The sequence below is a fragment of the Lepidochelys olivacea genome, assembly GCF_965140295.1.
Source record: "Lepidochelys olivacea isolate rLepOli2 genome assembly, chromosome: 3".
NCBI lineage: Eukaryota > Metazoa > Chordata > Testudines > Cheloniidae > Lepidochelys > Lepidochelys olivacea.
The window spans coordinates 147,426,909-147,445,347 of NC_140413.1; the positions used below are offsets into that span (position 1 = coordinate 147,426,909).

Below are 18,439 nucleotides of genomic sequence, written 5' to 3' on the forward strand. Positions count from 1 at the left end.
GCTTAAGATTCTGGGGTTCAGGCCTTGCCAGATCTGCCAGAAACCTTTTCCCTGTAGTGACGGTCACTCTGGCTGTCTTCAGTCTCTCAGAGAAACTTCTGTCCCATCGAAGTGTAAAGTCTGCATAAGGTTTAGTAGAAGCAGGTCCCACAAAGGTAAAAGAAGGTAGGCTAAAGCTCCTCTTAATAGAATGCTCCTTAGTTCCGATGGGGTCTGTGTTTGTCCCTCTAGGTCAGTCTCAGGCCATACCAGTGACTTCAGGTGCAGCTCTAGAGATGAAGCCCCCTGCTCCCCCATTTCCTAGCAGAGACTCTAGAAAGATGACTAAGTCACCACATAGAGCTGACTTTTGGGAGACTACTATTATCCCACAATAGGTACAGCTGAGGCTCCAGCTGGTGCCAGTAGCAAAGCATCAGTACTGCCTAAGAAGTCCAATTGGAGAGGTCTTCAGTTAAACAGCACCAAGAGGCCCTTTCCTTGGTAATACCTGATACCTCTAGGCATCAAGATGCATCTAAAAGCAGGAACTTGAGGGCTGTAGTAATGTCATCTGGTTAGAGCAATAGAAATGGTTCAGAGTGATACCCAGCTCCCTCTCAGGTACTGTCATCCTCAGGACATCAGCTCTCTGAGCACACAGTTATCTTGTTGGCCCCTCTGGTACCACATGAAGCATCCCTTTCCTACATCAATCCCTGTTCCAGGCCCCAGTACTGCCTTAAGTTCCTACTGCCTTTCCCCAGTACTGCTTCAACAACTTGTGTCTGAAGCCTTTCTCTCTAGAACTGGATCTGATCTACTGGCTCTGGCATTGATGCACAAAGTCCCCCACCCTTTCAACTCCAGGGATAACATATCCTCTGACTCTAAGGTTTCTGTACAGGGCTGTGTCACAGCATCGTACCAGCACACGCCTCTAGGAATGTACCCTGATGAGGACTTTGCAGCCCAGCAGATGCCCTAGATTCACTGAACAGCCACTGGCTCCACAAGGCTGCTTGCTGGTATTTTATGTTCTTTTGGAACCTGAGGCAACCCAAGATGAGCAAGACCAACCAAACAAAGAAGGGTCAACTTTGGAGAAGTTCTCATCTGATGAGGTGGTAATGCCGCCCTCACCCTCTTATGCAGATGACTTTAGGGCCTTCCAGGACTTGAAGGGTCTAACTGAATCTCTCCACACTGCTTTGGAGGAAGGTCTAGTAGTCTCAGCATTGTCTGGTGACATTTTACATGTCTCCTCCCAGTGTAAGGTCGCCCTACCCATCAATGAGGCACTGTTCTCACCTGCATGAACTCTATGGTAAAAACACCGACCATTATTCCACCCGCTTGCAAACACCAGATAAAAAATAACATTCTGCCCAAGGGAATGGAGTACTACTACTCCCATCCCACCCCCAGTTCCCTAGTGGTAGACATAGTCAACAAAGAGAACTGTCAAGCACGCTCCACACCCTCTCCTTCCGAGAAGGCATCTTAATGCATTAATCTCCTGGGTAAGAAAAGCTATTTGTTGGCTGCTTTTCAATTTTGAATCACAAATTACTAGGCCTTGATGTCAAAATATGATTTTAACTCCTACTCAGAGTTTGTTCAATTTATTGAACAACTCCCATGAGATCACAGGGAACAATTTCAAGCCCGCATTTTGGAAGATCAGCTGATCACTAGAGCTTCCCTGCAATCTGCTCTTGATAACGCTAATGTGGCTTCACAGTCCTTAGCTACCTCAGTAGTTATACAACATCCTGGTTCCAATCTTCTGGCTTCCTGAGGGAGATGCAGAATATCGCGAAAGACTTCCATTTTGAAGGGCTCAAGGTCTTTAGTTTTTACACGGACTCCTCCCACCACTCCCTTTCAGTCACTGGGACTGTTTGTGCCTGCAACAAAAAGAAGTCTTCCGTAAGTTTCAAACAGTATAATGTTCCTGATCATTTCAGTTCCATCCGCAATGGATCTACGAAGCCCCCACAGAAAAGGGGACCACCATCCTCCCACAACCACCCAGTCTACACTTTTCTCTAAGCAACCGTTTTGACAACTTAGTCACGGGCCTCAAACAGCCTCTTTCTCTGGATCTTCTGCTGCAAAAATTTTGCTATCCAATCTTCTTTTGGAGACCTATCCCACTTACTACCTGCCTGTGAGCTCATCATCTCAGACAAGTGGACCCTAAGGTGGCCACTATGGGGTACTCCATTAATTTCCATTCTCCCCACATATACTCACTTCTGTTCCCCATACCTCTTCAGGGACCCTTCTCTTATGAGAGGCTGCATCTCAGATGTGTTCAGGCATGGCTAAGGACTTACATATGCTCTGAAGAGACTGTCTTTCCAAACAAATCACTGTACCTTCGCAAGTGTAAAGAACCAGTAAACGTCTCAGGTGGTGGAAAGAGCCAGTAAAGGTGTTCACATGAACCCTTTTCTCATGTCTGCCACCTTTGGAAATCCTTTCCACGGATGTCTCTCTCTTGGATTGGGGTCACATCTACAGGTTGCCAGTCTGTCAAGATAATGAACGTTAGGCAACAGGGAAGCTGTGTATTATCTAAACCTACATGGGGTAGCATGATCTCACTCTTTATGTGCAGAATCGCTAAAACCGTGGAACCAGTGCATCTCCCATCACACAAAAATCTGTGAGATTTACCTACCGGGCCTTCAGAATGCAATGGCGGACTCCCTGAGCAGGAACTTCCATCAGGACCATGAATGGGAGCCCAGTGTCTCTGTTTTCCACACCATCTGCCAGTTCTGAAGGTAGATTTCTTTGCAGTTTTGCCCAGTGTGAAATGTTGCTGCTTCTGCTCCAAAGAAGGATGTGGCCACAATTGCGTGGGAGATATCTTAACCCCAACTCCTGCTCTTTGCTTTCCCATCTAATCCTCTTAATACTCAGGACTTTGCTCAAACTGAGACAGGAAAGGGAGCCAAATGGGCCTTGATTTCCCCCATCTTTGCCCACTGTGACAATTGGAACATGAGTGGCTTATGCCACCTCCTAAGAGGGTGGGTATGCACATCATACCTTTCATTTTTGGAAGTGCTGCTGCTGGGAATGTGGACAGGAACCCAGCTTTTCTTCCTGATGGACCTTTATCTGGGGGATTGCAGCAGCAATCTGACACTAGCTCAGCCACATACGTTTTGGCGAGAGCAGAGCTATGTGGATTCAAGCATACTTACCAAAGTTGGGAATGTGCCTCATCTTGGTTTGGTTTTCTGGAACAGTATCAGCTAAGCTTCCCAGAATCTGTTTACACTCCTAATCCCTTTGTGATGCTTCACTTTGATTTGGAGAGGGGACCTGGGATCATGCTTCTCTCTGCTTCCTTTTGCTGCCCAAGGTTCTGAGGAGGTTCAGACAGGACAACACAGTTGTGATTTTTACTGACTCCTTGACAATCCTGCCACTGCTGTTTTTTAGATGTGAAGAGTCTAGCACTGAACCGCCTGTGGATGCTTCTTGAGATCTTGGAGCAGCTCTTCAAGGGCTTGTGTTCTGCAACCACTATCTCCAGCTTGCTGCATTGGTTTTTTAACAGAAGCCCTCTGTTGGCAGAGGCAGACCGTCTGACCAGCAATAGAATGTCTCTAGCTTCTTGCATTTATTTTAATCTCTGAGATCTTCATGGCCTGATGTATCATTGGGATAGTACTGTCCTGTATTTTTTTGCACCAGAAGGTTTTGGATTTTCTTCTGTTGAAATTCAAGAGGCACTTCATTTAGTGACCCTCATCCTGCAGGTTCTGACAAGACCCCTATTTGAGACATAAGAGCAAACTTATTTCTAACTTCTTTCCTTTAAGATCTTCATTTATTATAGTGACCTTGGCCAGACAAGTGAGAGAGATTAACTCTCTCCTCCCTTCTGTGTGCTTTCAATTCTCTTCAGAAGAGTTTTGTTTTGTTTTCTCCTGGAATTTGTTTCTGCAGTTAATACCAAATTCCTCTGGGACAAGTCCAGTATCTTCCCCATCAGTGACAAGAGGCTGCCTTTATTGTATGTTGAGCATGTTCTTAAGCTTTTATATTTCTCATTTTCAAAAATTTCAAAAGTCAAAAAAATCACTCAAGTTTTGAACGTTGCAACAAGAGCAAGGCTGCTGCTGTTAGATAGGTGTGAGGCTGCATTCTCATGTGGTCTGGCTGGTAAACCTTGTGTGCTGAGCTTGTCAAATGCCATAGGGCTTGAAGTCTCCACTTCAGTGCTCACTTCCAGTGAGGTATTTTTCCCCAAGTGTATAAGGTAGCAGGCTTGATCCTCACTCCCTTTACGATCAGCTGGACCTGTTCACTTTCCTGGATGACTCATTTGGCTGCAGGGTCCAGCTAGCAGCAGAATTAAGGTAAGCTCACCTATCATAGAATCATAGACTTTAAGGTTAGAAGGGACCATTATGATCATCCTGCGCAACGCAGGCCACAGAATCTCACCCACCCACTTCTGTAATAAACCCCTAACCTATGTCTGAGCTACTGAAGTCCTCAAATCGTGGTTTAAAGACTTCAAGGTACAGAAAATCTTCCAGCAAGTGACCCACGCTGCAGAGGAAGGCGAAAACCCCCCAGGCCCTCTTCCAATGTGCCCTGGAGGAAAATTTCTTCCTGACCCCAAATTTGACAGTCAGCTAAACCCTGAGCATGTGGGCAAGACTCACCAGCCAGACACCCAGGAAAGAATTCTCTGTAGTAACTCAGATCCCACCCCATCTAACATCCCATCACAGGCCATTGAGCATATTTACCGCTAATAGTCAAAGATAAATTAATTGCCACAATTAGGCTATCCCATCTTACCATCCCCTCCATAAACTTATCAAGCTTAGTCTCGAAGCCAGATATGTCTTTTGCCCCCACTGCTCCACTTGGAAGGCTGTTCCAGAACTTCACTCCTCTGATGGTTAAAAACCTTCATCTAATTTCTAGTCTAAACTTCCTGATGGCCAGTTTAGATCCATTTGTTCTTGTGTTCACATTGGTACTGAGCTTAAATAATTCCTCTCCCTCCCTGGTATTTATCCCTCTGATATATTTATAGAGAGCAATCATATCTCCCTTCAGCCTTCTTTTGGTTAGGCTAAACAAGCCAAGCTCTTTGAGTCTCCTTTCATAAGACAGGTTTTCCATTCCTCGGATCATCCTAGTAGCCCTTCTCAGTACCTGTTACAGTTGGAATTCATCCTTCTTAAACATGGGAGGCCAGAACTGTACACACTATTCCAGATGAGATCTCCCCAGTGCCTTGTATAACGGTACTAACACCTGCTTATCTCTACTGGAAACACCTTGCCTGATGCACCCCAAGACCGCATTAGCTTTTTTCGCTGCCATATCACATTGGCGGCTCATAGGCATCCTGTGATCAACCAGTACTCCGAGGTCCTTCTCCTCCTCTGTTACTTCCAACTGATGAGTTCCCAGCCTATAACAAAAATTATTGTTATTAATCCCTAAATGCATGACCTTGCACTTTTCACTATTAAATTTCATCCTATTACTATTACTCCAGTTTACGAGGTCATCCAGATCTTCCTGTATGATATCCCGGTCCTTCTCTGTATTGGCAATACCTCCAAGCTTTGTGTTATCTGCAAACTTTATTAGCACACTCCCACTTTTTGTGGCAAGGTCAGTAATAAAAAGATTAAATAAGATTGGTCTGAAAACCAATCCCTGAGGAACTCCACTAGTAACCTCCTTCCCGCCTCACAGTTCACCTTTCAGTATGACCCATTGTAGTCTCCCCTTTAACCAATTCCTTATCCGCCTTTCAATTTTCATATAGATCCCCATCTTTTCCAATTTTATCTTATCGTTCCCCATGTGGAACCGTATCAAATGCCTTACTGAAATCAAGGTAAATTAAATCCACTGTGTTTCCTTTGTCTAAAAAATCTGTTACTTTCTCAAAGAAGGAGATCATGTTGGTTCGGCATGATCTACCTTTTGTAAAACCATGTTGTATTTTGTCCCAGTTACCATTGACCTCAATGTCCTTAACTACTTTCTCCTTCAACATTTTTTGAAGACCTTGCATACTACAGATGTCAAACTAACAGGCCTGTGGTTACCCGGATCACTTTTTTTTCCTTTCTTAAAAATAGGAACTATGTTAGCAATTCTCCAGTCATACGGTACAACCCCTGAGTTTACAGATTCATTAAAAATTCTTGCTAATGGGCTTGCAATTTCTTGTGCCAGTTCCTTTAATGTTCTTGGATGAAGATTATCTGGGACCCCCAATTTAGTCCCATTAAACTGTTTGAGTTTGGCTTCTACCTCGGATATGGTAATATCTACCTCCATATCCTCATTCCCATTTGTCATTCTGCCATTATCCCTAAGGTCCTCATTAGCCTCATTAAAGACTGAGGCAAAGTATTTGTTTAGATATTGGGCCATGCCTAGATTATCCTTAACCGCCACTCCATTCTCAGTGTCTAGCTGTCCCACTTCTTCTTTCTTTGTTTTCTTCTTATTTATATGGCTATAGAATCTTTTACTATTGGTTTTAATTCCCTTTGCAAGGTCCAACTCTACATGGCTTTTGGCCTTTCTCACTTTATCCCTACATGTTCTAACCTCATTAAGGTAGCTTTGCTTGCTAATCCCTCCCATCTTCCACTCCTTGTAGGCTTTCTGCTTTTTCCTAATGACCTCTCTGACATGCTTGCTCATCCAGCTTGGTCTACACCTTCTGCCTATGAATTTTTTCCCCTTTCTTGGGATGCAGGCTTCTGATAGTTTCTGCAACTTTGACTTGAAGTAATTCAAGATCTCCTCCGCTTTTAGATCCACAAGTTCTTCAGTCCAATCCACTTCCTTAACTAATTTCCTTAATTTTTTAAAGTTAGCCCTTTTGAAATCAAAAACCCTAGTCACAGACTCTTTTTGTTTATTCTTCCATTTAGTTTGAACTGAATTAGCTCATGATCGCCCAAACCAAGGTTGTCCCCTACAACCATGTCTTCTATGAGGTCCTCACTACTCACCAAAACCAAATCTAAAATGGTATCCCCTCTTGTTGGTTCAGCAACTACTTGGTGAAGGAAGCTATCATATCCAGAAAAATCTGAGCCCTATTATTATTACTAGCACTTGTCTGTCAATCTATATCTAGGAAGTTAGTCTCCCATGATCACACAATTCCCATTAGTATTTACTTCATTAAAAACATTAAAGAGGTCTCTATCCATATCCAAATCGGATCCCAGGGGTCTATAGCACACCCCAAGCACTATCCCAGGGGAGGCTCTGGTAGCTTTCTTCCCAAATGTTATTTTTGCCCAGACTCTGTCTTATCCATTCCATCACTTCTTATTTCTTTACAGTCTACCTCATCATTGATATACAATGCTACCCCGCTACTTTTGCCTTTATTTCTGTCTTTCCTAAACAGCACATACCCTTCAATACCTGTACTCCAGCCATGACTACTATTCCACCATGGTTCTGTTATCCCTATAATATCTGGTTTCACTTCCTGCACCAGTAGCTCTAGTTCCTCCATTTTGTTACCTAGGCTTCTCGCATTAGTGTACAAACATCTTAATTTTTGCTGTTTGGCTTCTGAGGTTGCTGCTTCTTAGAGCCATTGCATGTCCTTTTAATCTACCTTTGTAGGATAGGAGAAGAGACTGAAAAAGAGAAAATTACTTGCTGGTAATTCCATTTCTTGTCTCCTCTCATTCTGCAGCATGCCTTTCTTCTCAGTGGTTGGTGTGCTGCCTCTTGCTTCCTATTTCTCTTGTATTCAGTTGCTTTCTGTACAGTTCTGGTAGTTCTTTAACTGGGATGGGAAGGTCCTGACAAGGGTTTATATAATTGGGGGTGAGCTTTTTCAATTCTGCTTCCTCACTTCCCAGAGATGGCACCATAATATTGTCTGTCCCTTAATCATAGGCTGGAAGTAGAGAAGACTGCAACAAGGAAAAATAATTTTACCTTGGATGATAGCTGCAATTTGAATTATTAGAATGCTGTATAGTAACATTTAAATACATTCATGATGAGAAATAAATGTTTTTATTGGCATAATCATTCCAACTTTAATTCACTTTGTCTATATATTACAGGATATTACTGTATGCATGCCACATTTGACTTATGTTGAGCAACACACAAACTCAGAGTTGAAATAAAACAGCTTTTGAAAAAGGAGTTGATTCTTCCTCTGATATTAAAGCCTCATTTAAGTATGTCTTAAATATTTTCACACAAGTAGGATTTAAATCTCCCAAAACACAGCAAAAGCATCAAAATGGGTTCAGATATTAAATATTGTTTTCAATATACCTTCAAATACTATTATCGTTCATCAACGCACTAGACTGATTGTGAAGGAAGCATTACTTTTATTTTTAATTCTCTTCTCTTTCAACCTAAAACCTCACTGTCTTCTAAATTGCACTCTTAAGACCGTGTACTGAAACACTAATTCATTTTGCGTTCTGTAACGTTGAAAATTACAGAAGGATTCAGTTCTAAATCAGTAGCAGATTGCTAGTTTTGAAATTTAATTTTTTTTTAGCTAAATCAGACTTTTAAATAATTCAGTGCACATTGGTAAAACTTCAAAAGTAGCACCAAATATCCATTTTTCAGACCTCCAGTAAGAGTACGGTCTAAATTAGAATCTATTTTGCATGTGGCTTATTGGCCTGCAAATACTTACTCTGACGTGTTTGTGATAGTCATCAGTGGAATTATTTGATACTTCTTTCCTGTGATGTTGATGCATAATTACCCAGCCAAACCATTAAGGATTAAAAACCCAGAAAATTTGATGATGGGGAGTAAAGAATTCCTTTTTGCCAGAAAACAAGTGGAAATTCACCAATGGTGGTAAAAGATTGGGGGGCTTTCCCCCATACAAAAACTTTCTGCAAGTTTACAGAATTTCCCACTCAGTAATTTTATCAAAATTGTTGATGCCTGCATTTCAAAAATATCTCTAAAGTAACTGCATAGCCAAAGAAACAGTAGTTCTCAGACTCTTTCAATGGGAGGTGTTTACCTTCCTGATGATACCAGCACAGTGGTAAAAGGGAGACTTCCCAGAAACGGCATGTAGTGCCCCATGTAATTATAAAAATTTCCATGAAAAATAAATGCCTATCCCCTCTGTTAGAGGAACAGAAAACTAATTACCTGTGTGCTATCAACATGCATTTTTTTGAAAATTGCTAGGTTTTCAGAGTATATTGGTTAGTGAAATACAGTAAGTCCTTTGAAGAGGACTAACTTTCAAAAGATATATAAATCGTTGTCACCTGTTAAATATATTCTGTTTGATTCTCTCTTTTAGGGGTGCTTTCCAAACAGGCCAGGGACCTCTGGATGCACAAGTGAAGCTCTTGGAATTTACCCTGGAACAGAATTTTGAAGTAGTATCAGTTAGCACCATTTCTGCAGTAATTGAGTCCATCACCTTTTTGGTGCACCATTACATTACATGCTCAGACAAAGTGATGTCTCGCAGTGGGTCAGACAGCTCAGTGGGTGCTCGAGCATGTTTTGGAGGGCTCTTTGCCAATATTATCCGCCCAGGTGATGCCAAAGCAGTTTGTGGAGAAATGACAAGGGATCAACTCATGTTTGATTTGTTAAAGCTGGTTAATATCTTAGTGCAGCTGCCACTTTCGAGTAACCGAGAATATAGTGCTCGGGTTCCAGTGGCTAGCAGTACTACAGACAGTGTTTCTGATGAAGAAAAAGTTTCAGGAGGCAAAGATGGCAATGGAAACAGCTCTAATACTCAAGGATCAACTGCATATGTGGCAGACTTGGTGTTAGCCAACCAACAAATTATGAGCCAGATTTTGTCTGCTCTGGGCCAGTGTAACAGCAGTGCTATGGCAATGATAATCGGTATGTATTTGCAAGTAGATAGTATTCATTTAAATAAAAAGCAAGGAACGGCTCTTTCAGAATGTAAAGACTTAATTCATTTTCTCCCCATAAGAGAAAAATATAGTGTACAGATAAAAGGAGGGAGAGAGTAATACCAAACACATACTTTATTTTGGAGATTCCAATCTAACTTTTTGGAAGTTGCTTAAAATAATTTTTTAATAGAGTAGATCAACTTGAATTATGAACAATTGAAACAGCATTATTTCTTGACTTCATCACTGCTTCCAAAAGGTAGAGGGCCATATCTTGGCGTTGGCCCTTGCACAGAGCATAAGAACCATCCCTCCTGTCTCATTTCTGTTGGTCTCAGTGAACGCTAATTGTGTATTCTGACTACCAGGTATATGCAGAGGTCAGATCATTTTCTAGGAGGTTTATCCCTATTATAAATAGGTAAGCAAGCTGAGTAGTACTGTGACAGCAGAGCTGCCATTTAGCCAGGGAATAAATTTAGAACTCTTGTGTAACATACATCTGCACCAGACATACAGTGAGCTGTGAATATTCTATAACATACATTGATATTGCCCTCTGAAAAGAATCCTAAAAACATTTTAGTTGCTTTTGGCTAGAAGGAGCCAGCTGTGACCCTTGAACTTCCTGTCCCATTCCCTTGGTTAATTAACCTCCCCTGTAGTGTCTCACCTAACATTAAAGTAAGTTCTCTTGGCCAGGGATCATTCCTTCCTATTTGTACTATAAAGCGCCTGACACATGTCTGGGCTCTGTAATAATAATTTACCCTTCATTGCAAACTTCATTGTTAATTACATGCCAATTCATATTTTGCAGTAGCTATGGGAATACTAATTTAATGGAGATTTAAATAGCATTAGGTTCTGTTTATGCACTAACTGGTAGTGTTTGTCTGCTAAGCCTCATATTCTTGGCCTTAAAATGTGTGTTTCATCTGTTTTTACTAGGTGCAAGTGGTTTGCATCTCACAAAACATGAAAACTTTCATGGTGGATTAGATGCAATATCGGTTGGAGATGGATTGTTCACTATATTGACAACACTTAGTAAAAAAGCCACTACAGTGCAGGTGATGCTTCAACCAATTCTTACCTACATGGCCTGTGGGTACATGGGAAGACAAGTAAGTTCTCTTAAGTCTATTCAGTTACAGTTTGAAATGTTTTTTAATAGAAATCTTACAGTTTTGTATCTGAGACTTCAGTCTGCTTTAAATATTTTCTGAATTAATCCTATAAAAAACCTTTTAGATTTCAAAGCCTTTCTAATAAACATGGAAGTCCTCACAAATAATAGTTCACTCCATAATTGAGTTACCAAAGTACATGTAATTTTAGTGGTGGTTAGTCTCATTAAAATTGTTTCCAAGTAGTTTCACTGCTTTAAGTACAAATTAAATTAGATTCATTTCAAGTGATACATATTTGTAGCGATGACACAGCTATTTCTTTGGATCTTGTTTTCTCCTTCATGGCTCTGCCTCTGTAGACTCAACATTGAAGATGTTGCATGTCCTGAAATGCTTGTAATTGTTAGGGCCATATGCACATGCTGCTTTGGTCTAACATTCTGGAGTAGAGACTCTAAAATTTCCAATCTTGACTATTTCTCTTTCTGCTAGCCTGAATTATGAGGAACTCAACATTTTCCCTGCATGGGGTTGTCACAGGGCCTTTTTGATTACAGTTAATGCTGGTTATGTAAAGAGTTACATTTTATTCACCAAAGAATAGACACATGCCAATCCTATAGCTGCTGGATTTATCCATATACAAGTCAAAAGTGGATGGAATCCATATCAAGCTTCTGGCTTTCAAATGCTAGCAGTGAGAGATTTCTCTCATCCCAGTCTATTTCCTGTGCAGTAGGAGCTCTAGCCCTCTTATTTTTTTCCCCTTTGGTTCATCTGCTTGTTTTCTGTCTGCAGTACCCAAGTTCCTGAGGTATTTCAGACTGGAGATTGCAGACCTAGCAGTTCTCCACAGCGCGGTGGCGGGGCAGAGTGTGCGTGTGCATGGGTATATGCACGCATCACCTCAGTACTTTGCAGCTTTGCCCATGTGGACCTCCACTTTACCAAAGTGTCAGGAGCACTATAGTTGTATGTCTTAGCCCAGGGGTTCTCAAACTGGGGGTCGGGACCTCTCAGGGGGTCGTGAGCAGTCAGCCTCCGTTCCAAACCCTGCTTTGCCTCCAGCATTTATAATGGTGTTGTAAATTAAAAACACTTGTTTATGTATTTAAGGGGGGAGGGGTCACACTCAGAGGCTTGCTGTGTGAAAGGGGTCACCAGTATAACAGTTTGAGAACCACTGTCTTAGCCTAATTGCTGATCTGGAGTCCTACAAGGCTGCCTGTCCCTTGATGAGTGTGGCCCTGCTAGTGTTTTTGTCACGCCAGGCTTTTTTTGCTCCGCTCTTTTGAGCCTAGCTTGTCCATTTGTGACCAGATCTCGGAGATGTCCTATGTAACTGGTTCCCTTCCAGTGAAACATAGGGGTGGGCCACACCAGCTTCTCAGGGACTGCATCCTTCCCCTATATAATGAACTCACACCTATTTAGCTCTCTGTGTGATCAGGCTTTACCCTTCAGGGCACTGTCATGGTGTCCAGATCTTCTTCTTTTCCTTGTTTTCTCATCAGACTTTTAGGTATTCATGTATCTGAATAATGTTCTGGCCTTTAGGCATTAGCCTTTCACCTGGGCTGAGGTGCTTGTCAACATCCACCTCCAAAGCTTCTCCTCTTTAATAGATCTTCCTTGGAATCTCCTTTCACCCTGTTGGAAACAGATTCCCCACTGCACAGGCTGAAGCATTACAGAATATACAAGAACAGATATGAAAAATGTGCTTAGGTACTTAAGCAGTATCCCAGCTCAATGAAACTGTTACTTTTATGTAGGGGAGCTGTCACCCATAATCTAGTGGACAAGCATATAGATAAAATGTTAAAACAGGATTATGAAGTCTCCAACATGCCTTAGAGCCTCTTTCATCTGTGCAGCCATGTTTAAGGCTACATTCTTCTGGGTTTGCCATGCCTTTGCCTTAGTTGGTACTAAAAGCGAGAACACCAATATCTTGTGAATTCCTTTGAAAGGACTTCAGTTCTTTCTGCATTTTTTTGTATGCTTCAGGTGACCATACTAATTCTATATTGTAGTTGCATTTAATTCAGGATCCCTTCAGTGTAATCATGCTGTTTGAGGAGACCCTAATTATATTCTTTAAGGAAGCTAATGTTGGCAAACTTTTCAGCTGCCTCATCAAGGAAATGAAGTGGCTTTTCTCCATCTTTCCTTTCCCTTAGGGGTTGCATTTCATCCCTTTGGTTCCTCAGGCATTAAGAATACCTTACTGGCCGGCCAGCATTCAAGGCAGAAATCATCCATTTGTATCCCTGTCCTCACAAATTATCAGTGAATTGTTGCTGATCTTGATGGCTGTCAGCCTTCTTGAAGGATGGCTGAAATGGTTTCTTTTCCATCTAGTCTGGTTCTACTGTGACCAAAAGAAAAAAAAAAGTCACTGGCAGTTGTCGGTTTTGGATATTCAGTATTTTTAGCCCCACTCTTAATTGAGCAGCTTTCCCTGTTCCTAGGCAAAGAAGATTTTCCCTGAGATGGGGAGCCAGGGGAAATATATTAATGCTATTTCATGGTAGAAAAGTGAACTGAGCACTTGTGTTAGGTGTTGGGAAGTGCTGTCTTATCTTGGACTTATCCTCACTTGGGGGTGGGGAAGAGAGGTCAATTCCAGAAAAGAAATAATCAGGTAATAAATAAATTGTGTTTAAATAATCTTGCGTGAAATTTAGCTGTGCACTATACATCATGACTAAGAAGTTCATATATTTCTTCTAGGGTTCTCTTGCTACTTGCCAATTATCTGAACCACTGTTATGGTTCATTCTGAGAGTGTTGGATACCAGTGAAGCACTGAAAGCATTCCATGATATGGGTAAGAGAGTGGGATTTCCCTCATTTAAATGTGCTTAGTAGACCAATGTTAGGTAAGCAAATGTAAGTAGGTCAAATATGCCTTTGCTTTCTTCGTGTTAAGTAGAAATCCTAGCTTTTGGTTTCTTTTAGTTCCATACTTACCTTTAATGTACATTTGACTTGCTTCACTTTACTTAGGAGGTGTTCAACTCATTTGCAACAACATGGTAACCAGTACAAGAGCCATTGTCAACACAGCAAGAAGCATGGTTTCAACTATTATGAAATTTCTTGACTCTGGTCCTAGCAAGGCAACAGATAGCAGTTTGAAAGCAAGAGTACTAGCTTCTGAGCCTGATAATGCGGAAGGAATCCACAATTTTGCACCATTAGGTTTGTAAATTTTTTTATTTATTTTTTTGGGGGGGGGGGCCTTTGGGAGACACTAGATTGCACAAGACGCACATTTTTAAAAATGTCAGTGAGGTAGGATAGTCCATAAACTTTATACCAGGCTATTCTTAAAATCTGAATATGCTGATCAAGTGATAATGATTTGTCTGCTGGCCTAGAGTCGCCAGAAGGTGACTCATCCAGAGTCTGAGTACCAACAAGATTGGAGAGTGAAAAAGCCCATTTTGATTAAAATGAGTATATTGACTGGGGCAGGATTGCAGATATTGTGGGGAAGTGGCAAAAGGTCCCTCCAAATTTGAGTGACAGTATCAGAAGAAACTATTACAAAATGGTGCTAAAATTACAAAAAAACCCCACAAAACAGTGCGTAGTTGATAGAATGAATGTCCGTTATGTATCTTCTACTTTAGTATTTTCAGTAATTACCTTAAGAATAGACATGAACAGTTGTCTTCAAACTCACACTACAGAGAGCTTGTAAGTGGCTGAGATCTTGCTCTAAGCACGTAATATATGCTACAGATCAACTCCACATCTGTTACAAACTGCTCACTGTCAGCAGCAACCTGATGCTATACGTGGTAGTGTTTGGCACTCAAACAACTCTTCCTACTCTATTCTTAAACCAGGCAGAGATAGGAGAGTAATCGTTACTATATTCTTAGTCTGCTGGGAGCAGAGAGTGGGGACTTGCAAACGAAGGTTGAAAACTACCTTGCCAGGTTCAAAACCTCGCATGCAACAATCTTAATATTAGTTTCCAGTACTCTCTGAAAGGCCAGGGCAACAACCTTTGTGAAACGTCCATACGTCCAAACGTCCTTTCAATGTCCATAATGTGAGAGAGAGAGAGAGAGAGGGGAGCTATTTTGAAACATTTGTGACCCTACCAGTAGCTTAAGATGGACACACAGAACAAGCTGTAGTATTTTGAAGTAGACGTGCAAGACTGCTTTTAAGTCATGTGTACACAGAAATGTTGTGCATGTGTAGTGCTTGATAGGTGAGGTTTCCCTGGCAAGAGGGAGGACATGATAAACACAGAGATACCAAGCTGGATTCAGCGCAGCATCTTCTCCATTCTCAGCAGCTGGGGTGGGAGGTTGGCATCTAACAAGATCATTGGGCCTGGACTTTGCTAGCAGGCTCCCCTCACATCTTTTTATTTTGTCTGTGGCTCTAGTAGGTTGAGGTTTTTGACTAGCAGATGTCTAGCATATTTACAAGCAAAATTGCATTAGTTGTGTGTGCATTGATAAACTCTTTTTTATAAAAAAGTTAAGTATAATATATTTTAATGGAAAGACAACAAATTAATTTTAGTAATTGCAATGATTACACAGGTTGCAGTGTTGTAACCTACAACAAATGAATAATAGAAACATTTTACTCTTTAGTGACTGGTAATTTGAATATTAGTAATCTCAGTTTAGAATGTGGTATTAACAATTAATATAATAATTGTTCTTTGAAGGTTCAATCACATCAAGCAGTCCTACTGCCCAACCTGCTGAAGTACTGCTTCAGGCTACGCCTCCCCATAGAAGAGCTCGATCTGCTGCATGGTCTTACATCTTTCTACCTGAGGAAGCCTGGTGTGACCTCACAATTCACCTTCCTGCTGCAGTGCTGCTAAAAGAGATACACATCCAGCCTCATCTTGCATCCCTTGCAAGTGAGTAGATTTATTAACAATTGTGCTGAACTGAAAAACTTAGAGGATATAATTTTAGAAAAAAAACGTTTTCTTTGACCATAAAAAAACAGATTTAAGAACACTAACAAAAGCCCAGCAGTTTATTTTTCTTTTCTTATTGAGAATCAAATGCCATATAATTTCTTAGTTTTCTGTATTTTGTGCTGTTTGAATTAAGGGCAGGTCTGCACTTAAAAAGTTGCACTGGTGGAGCTTCACGGCTGTAGCGTTTTAGTGAAGATGCTACTATGCCGATAGGAGAGCTTCTCCCATTGGCATAGTTAATCCACCTCCATGAGAGACAGTAGCTATGTCAACGGGAGAAGCCCTACTGTTTGCACCGGGGGTTAGGTCGATATAACTGCAATTTTCCACACCCCACCCTGAGCAATGTAGTTACACCAACATAAGTCTGTAGTGTAGACAAAGCCTGAGTGCATGTCTTGCTGCTCTTCTAGTTTTACCTCCCTTGTCTGTGATGAGAGATGGTGTTAAGTAGGAGAGGTCCTTGCATTTCATAAGGAATCCGTTTACATATTGCTTATTTTCTTAGTTTCTGGCCCCAAGTCTTAATTCTCCTGATGCATCAGACTGGTTTCTCTGGAGCATCCTACAGGGCCTATTAAAGCCCTCGTGATGGCTGCTTTATTGTTTGTGATGTTAGACACATTCAGTTTTAAGGCATTATAATCACTGACCTGATGACTGTCTCTCCCCTAGGTCCCTAATATTGATTCATTTATACTGGTAAAACTGCATTTTTTTTTGCCAGTATAGCTTATTTGCTCAGTGGGGCTGGAATAAGGTATACCAGCAGAAGCAGTTTTGCCAGCACAAGCTTCATACACACTTGTGATTGTAGAATACAGGTATAGCTATACCAGCAAGGTGCTCCTGGCATAGACCTAGCCTGAATAGGCAGGGCACCCTATGCATTCTTAATTCGTTTAACCCCCAACCTTTGAAATCAAGTGCCCAAATCACACTCTGGATATAGATAAAAATATGAAATTAATGTGAAACTTATGGTCGTATTCTGTGTCTCAGCCTACAAACTGTTCATTTTAATGATTCTGAACTCCCTCTTTTAGACTATGGCGACACTGCATACCTTGCAACACAGCAGCTGTGCTGCTACAGCCATGCTGTTGTAAAGCAAGCTGTGTAGCCACTCCTTGTGGCAGAGAGAGGGCTCTCCCGGCGACAAAATAAAACCATCCCCAGTGAGGGGCAGTAGCTTCATAATAGGGAGAGCATCTCCCGCTGACAAAGCACCGTCCACTCTGGTGCTTTTGTTAAAAGTTTTGTCATTCAGCGGGGTGTGTTTTTCACACCCCCAAGCGATAAAAGTTTCAATGACGGAAGTGTAGTGTAGACATAGCCTAAGTTGGGAAAAATATTCTGGTTTGTCTGTTAAAAACTGGGTACTCAAACTGATAGATGGTTTTTAAATAAAGTAGGCTGTTAATTGCAGTTAATCCATGCTATTAACTCAAAACAAATTAACTAGTTTTTTTTAAAAATGAGTGTTAATCACACATCAGGTGCCATGCTTGGAGGGGAGAGGGGTGTGTGTTTGTGCACCTCCAGGGCAGAGGTGCCCCTCCTCCTGCTCCACTGCTGATCCTGGGCCGCCTGCTCCCCCAATGGAGCCACCCCTAGCCAAGCTACTCCGCTGCACAGAGTGGGGGGCTGATGTTGGGGGTGTCTGCTTAAAGAGACAGTGCGCTGGCACGCCTATTCATCCCTCAACACTCTCTCTCACACACTTCCCCCCACGAATCAAAAATATTTAAATAAATGGTATTCTATTGTTTAACAGTGTGATTAGAACTATGATTAATTATGACTATTTTTAATTTTTTCATCATGATTATTTTTTCAATCATTTTACAGCCCTAAATAAAGTGTTAAACCCTGCTTTATTTCTCTGTAGCTTGCCCTTCATCAGTATCTGTTGAAGTAAGTGCAGATGGGGTGAATATGTTACCTTTGTCAACTCCTGTTCTCACAAGTGGTCTCACGTATATAAAAATCCAGCTTGCAAAAGCTGAAGTGGCCTCAGCAGTTTGCCTTCGACTCCATCGCCCCCGAGATGCTAGCACATTAGGCCTCTCTCAAATTAAATTGTTAGGCCTCACAGCCTTTGGAAACACATCATCTGCAACAGTTAACAATCCGTTCCTTCCTTCTGAAGATCAAGTGTCTAAAACAAGGTATGTTTATCAATAGTTGCAAGAAATGAGAGCTATCCATGCTTTTCATCCTTCCTTTATGAAGTCTTTTATGTCTCTAAAGCAGAAATCCCAGGTAGTGAACTGAATTATCAGATTTTCAGCATTTCTCTATAATCAGCATCAATAGTGTTCATGTTAACTCTTTTAGAAAATTTGGGTTTTAACTTAATACAAGCAAGGATTAAAAATTAAATTTAAGAAATTAAATGTATTGCATTTTAAAGTCAATTGGTAATA

The 18,439-nt window shown here is 41.3% G+C and overlaps 1 protein-coding gene across 1 annotated transcript in view; it reads left to right on the forward strand.

Annotated features, from left to right (window-relative positions):
• BIRC6 (baculoviral IAP repeat containing 6) overlaps positions 1–18,439 on the forward strand; it is a gene marked incomplete at its 5' end in the record, with an annotated part of 315,285 nt that overhangs the window by 144,920 nt on the left and 151,926 nt on the right. Inside the window, 6 exon segments of the mRNA XM_084624643.1 lie at positions 9,326–9,888; positions 10,857–11,032; positions 13,775–13,871; positions 14,051–14,245; positions 15,744–15,944; positions 17,902–18,181. Coding sequence (XP_084480769.1) covers positions 9,326–9,888; positions 10,857–11,032; positions 13,775–13,871; positions 14,051–14,245; positions 15,744–15,944; positions 17,902–18,181 — 1,512 coding nt within the window.